The following is a 4,097-nucleotide window of genomic DNA, read 5'->3' as shown; positions in this document are numbered from 1 at the left end:
CCATCCCTCCAGATCCTTTCCCTGAACGCAAAGTTTACTGGAAGTTCCCATGATGCGTATGTCATTAGACAATCAGGGATATGGCACAGATTAAGATCAAGTCAACGAGCAGACATGTGGTTATTGGGTGAGTTGTTGCACATATTTCTTACAATTTTTTTTTTTTTTTTCAAAATTTACTATTTCTAATTTTGGTTTTTCCTCAAACAGGAGACCGTGGATATCCTTGCACCCCCTGGCTCATGACTCCTTTCCGTAATCCCAGGCCAGGACCACAGACGGCATTTAACTCCGCGCTTACTGCCACTAGGCAGCTGGTGGAGCGCACAATTGGGGTCCTTAAAGGGCGGTTTCGTGTGCTCCACCGCACTGGTGGCGACATCATGTATTCGCCGGAGATGGCAAGTAAACTAGTGGTTCTGTGCGCAATACTACACAATATCGCGGTAAGGAGTAGCGTAGAGCTTCCTCAGACAGAGGAATTGCCTGATGAGGAGCCAGGGGTTGTTCGACACTTCGGTGGGGGGAGTGTTACACGGAGGGGGAGCCAAGTCAGGGCAAGCATTGTTGCTGAATATTTCAGGTATAGTGTTTTTATATTATCTTTTTTATCCAAATTAAAATCACAGTATGCTTATGTATTATTTGTAATGTTGACATTTTGTTTGATATTGTAAGGTCATTGTGTAATGCTTTTGGTGTGTTGGAATGTGTAATTTTTTTGATACTAAAAATCCGTTAACACGTTAAGCTTTCAATTTTAGATTTGAAATGTAAAAAATGTGATGATGCTAAATAGTGTCCTTATTTGTTTTATATCCTAAAATCCTGATTATTTAAACAAACACACAAACAAATGAAATTGAATGTTGCCCACTTTGTGACTGTCCAGCTGAATGATCACACAAACTGTGGTGAGTACACAGATATTTGTAGGATTTTTTTCAAAACTGTGTGTCTCTGTGTCTGTGTTTGTGTTTTTTTTTTTTTTGCTAAAAATTTTGCTAATGCGAATGCGTATTTCCGCTCGTGCGAAATAACACTCTGCTCTTCACAGCATTGCAAAGATCAATAAAGTTATTAGAAATGACAACATAGATTTTTGACCAATCACATGCTAACAGACACTATAAATATATGCCCAAATAAGGAAAACGCCATTGCCATGATGCGTGCTGCACCTTTCACCAGGCGGGAGCTCCGCGTCCTGGTTGCGGTGATGGACCGCCGCGTAGGCCGCGTTGGGCGCTTCATCCCAAATCGGGTTAAGCGCGAGGCCTACGCGGAGGTCCGCCGCCTGCTGCGGACTCGCGTCCGCAGCAGGCGGACAATCATCCAACTAGCGCGGAGATGGAGTGATCTCCGCAGGAGGACGCCAGAGCTGTTGGCGGAGATCCGCCACCAAATACGGGCTATGCATGCACGCAGTAAGTTACATTACATAAGATTCTTAGCAAAAAATTAAGAAATTTACACTAAGTGGTAGGCTAATTGCAACGCTGATTGTCCATTTTTATAACATAGGACAGTGTGTGTGGTTAGGGCAAACAGTACTGACTGTAGCAAAGTGTCACCAAACAAGTGCATGTTTTCCAGAATTAATAACCAGGCAGGAAACTGTACTCAAATACTTGATCAGTGCTGTCTATATAATAAGGTGCCTTGAATAGTTATCTGGTGATGTTGCCTAGACCAATCAATATGACTCAATGGAATAGATTAAGGAATGAGCTTCAAAGTAAAAGTTTTGACTCATTTTGTTTGCTGTGGGCAACATGATGATGTTTTTAAAATGTGTATTTTTAAGAAAAGCAAACCACAGTCTTTTACATGGAACAGAACAGTGATTTTTCAAATTGTTTAGTATGTAATTTAACATGCAAAATAAATTTTTTCAAAAATATCATTATAGGACGAGAACAACGGCAGACCTCTCAGCCCCCTTCCCCTTCCCAGTCCCCCTCCCCTTCTCACTCCCCCTCCCCTTCTCACTCCCCCTCCCCTTCGCAGTCCTCCTCAGCTTCCCAGTCCCCCTCAGCTACCCAGTCCCCCTCAGCTTCCCAGTCCCCCTCAGCTTCCCAGTCCCCCTCAGCTTCCCAGGCCCACTCCACTTTCCACTCCCCTTCTCACACCACCTCTCTATCTCTTTCTGTGACCCCTTCTCCTCCTTCCCATACCCCTTCTCCTTCAACTTCAAACTCACCTTCTCAGCCCCCCTCACCCTCTATTGGCTTAACTTTCTCTCCGCCCCCCTCGCCCTCTCAATCAGACCCACCCTCTGAAATTACATCCCCAATCCAGCCTCCTTCCCCCATCCAGCCTCCTTCCCCCATCCCTCCTCCTTCCCCAATCCCTCCTCCTTCCCCAATCCCTCCTCCTTCCCCCATCCAGCCGCCTTCCCCACCCAGTGAGTGGGCAGAAGAAGCCCCTGCTGAATTAACTGTCAACCATCATGTTGCAGAGGAAAGTAAGTGTTTTAACATGTTCTCCAAAAATGATTACCTACTTACACTTACAATGCCAAAACATGCAGTGTTGTACTGTTGGAATTCTTGTACCAAGGACAAATATTTGTGTTATTCTTCATGGTCTACATGTTGTATTTACATTTTTGTGAGTGTCATTATATGTACAGTGTTTATGTGTGCAATGTTTTGTGTGTCCACTCTAGGTCGACACTCATTAGGTCGACAGGGTTGCCAGGACAACAGGGTTTATATGTGTTAGGTTTTCAGGGAAACAGTTAGACCTGAGTGGAGTTTAGTATGTTGTTGGTCTTTTACACTTGTGCCTGTGTAGTCTTAATATTTGCACTTACAAATCACATGCTTCACTTTGTTATGCAGCCTAATGACACACTGATTTGTGGTGTGAAAGTTACACTCACAAAATGATTATTGGCTAAAGTCAAACCTGTTTGACCTTATTTAGTAAGGTCAGCTTTCAGGGAGTGTGGGCATGCTAGGATCTGTTGTCCTTCTGAAGATGTTGATATGCAGTGTGATGATGCAGGACCAAACCCATAAAAAAAATCATAAATAAACTCCAGATGTAAATGAATGCCAACATGGTGTAACATTGACGAAGATGGTAGTTATCTTTAACATGGGATGTCGCCCATAGCAACCAATAAGATTATACTTTACAATTGGGGAACCACTTCTACAAGATAATATTCTTATTTTTCCTTGTTTGCTATGGGCAACGCTCCATCTTAAATATAACTCACATAGTAGTAAATGTACCCCATGGTCTCGTAAACGGGAAAAATTTATTAAAAAAACCCAGAGCAGGCTTGTGTGTTTTTCTGCTAATGATTGTACCATAAAACAGCCATGATGTAGTAACTTTGCCATTAAGCAGGCCTGTCCAAACTGCGGACCTCCAACTGTTGAGAAACTACACATCGCAGCATGCCCTGACACAGCTTTGGCTTTCCCTGGCCCCAAAACTGAGTCAAGGCATGCTGGTATATGTAGTTTCACACCAGCTTGAGGGATGCAGTTTGGACATGCCTGCATTAAAGTGTGCTTTGTGCCTTGCTTGTATAATAAGTAATGTGAGTAAGTTATTAATGTTTATGTTATCTCTTAATTTCAGATGTTGCCGTTGGAGATCCCACATCTTTTGCGGACATTATTGGCAACATGAGGATACATCTCCAGGCCTTGCTGGGTCTTGTTGACCAAATGCAAACGTTGTTTTAATTTTTGTTTAAAAAATAAATAAATATATGTTTATATTATAAAAAAACAAAAAAAAAAACAAAAAAAAAATTTGTTTTCAAGTTAAGCGGGTGTTTATTATTTATTAATGCAATGAAGGAACTGCAGAATGACGAACAGACATTTATTACCTTAAACATTTCATACATCTAACGTAAGTTTGTTTAAAATGTAAAAAAGACATATGTTGTTATTGTCTAAATAAACATGCAAACACCTTCATTCACATACTAAAACTCTACTTAAAAAAAAAAAAAAAAAACATTAGACCAAGCACATTGCAAACATCTATATTTATATTAAAATTCTAAAATAATTTAGGTACAATTATGGCTACAAAGTGTTCTCCAGGTATTTTAAAAAGACTTAATT

The 4,097-nt window shown here is 41.2% G+C and overlaps 1 protein-coding gene across 1 annotated transcript; it reads left to right on the top strand.

Annotated features, from left to right (window-relative positions):
* Positions 1-260: 260 nt before the first annotated feature.
* LOC134958826 (uncharacterized) lies at positions 261-3,707 on the top strand. The gene is made up of 3 exons (XM_063941541.1): positions 261-914; positions 1,913-2,467; positions 3,601-3,707. The coding sequence occupies exons 1-3, from the start codon at positions 857-859 to the stop codon at positions 3,705-3,707; spliced, it is 720 nt and encodes a 239-aa protein (XP_063797611.1). The 5' UTR covers positions 261-856.
* Positions 3,708-4,097: the final 390 nt, after the last annotated feature.

This window comes from Pseudophryne corroboree, chromosome 9, assembly GCF_028390025.1.
Source record: "Pseudophryne corroboree isolate aPseCor3 chromosome 9, aPseCor3.hap2, whole genome shotgun sequence".
Taxonomy (NCBI): domain Eukaryota; kingdom Metazoa; phylum Chordata; class Amphibia; order Anura; family Myobatrachidae; genus Pseudophryne; species Pseudophryne corroboree.
This window is presented reverse-complemented; position numbering and strand designations above follow the sequence as displayed.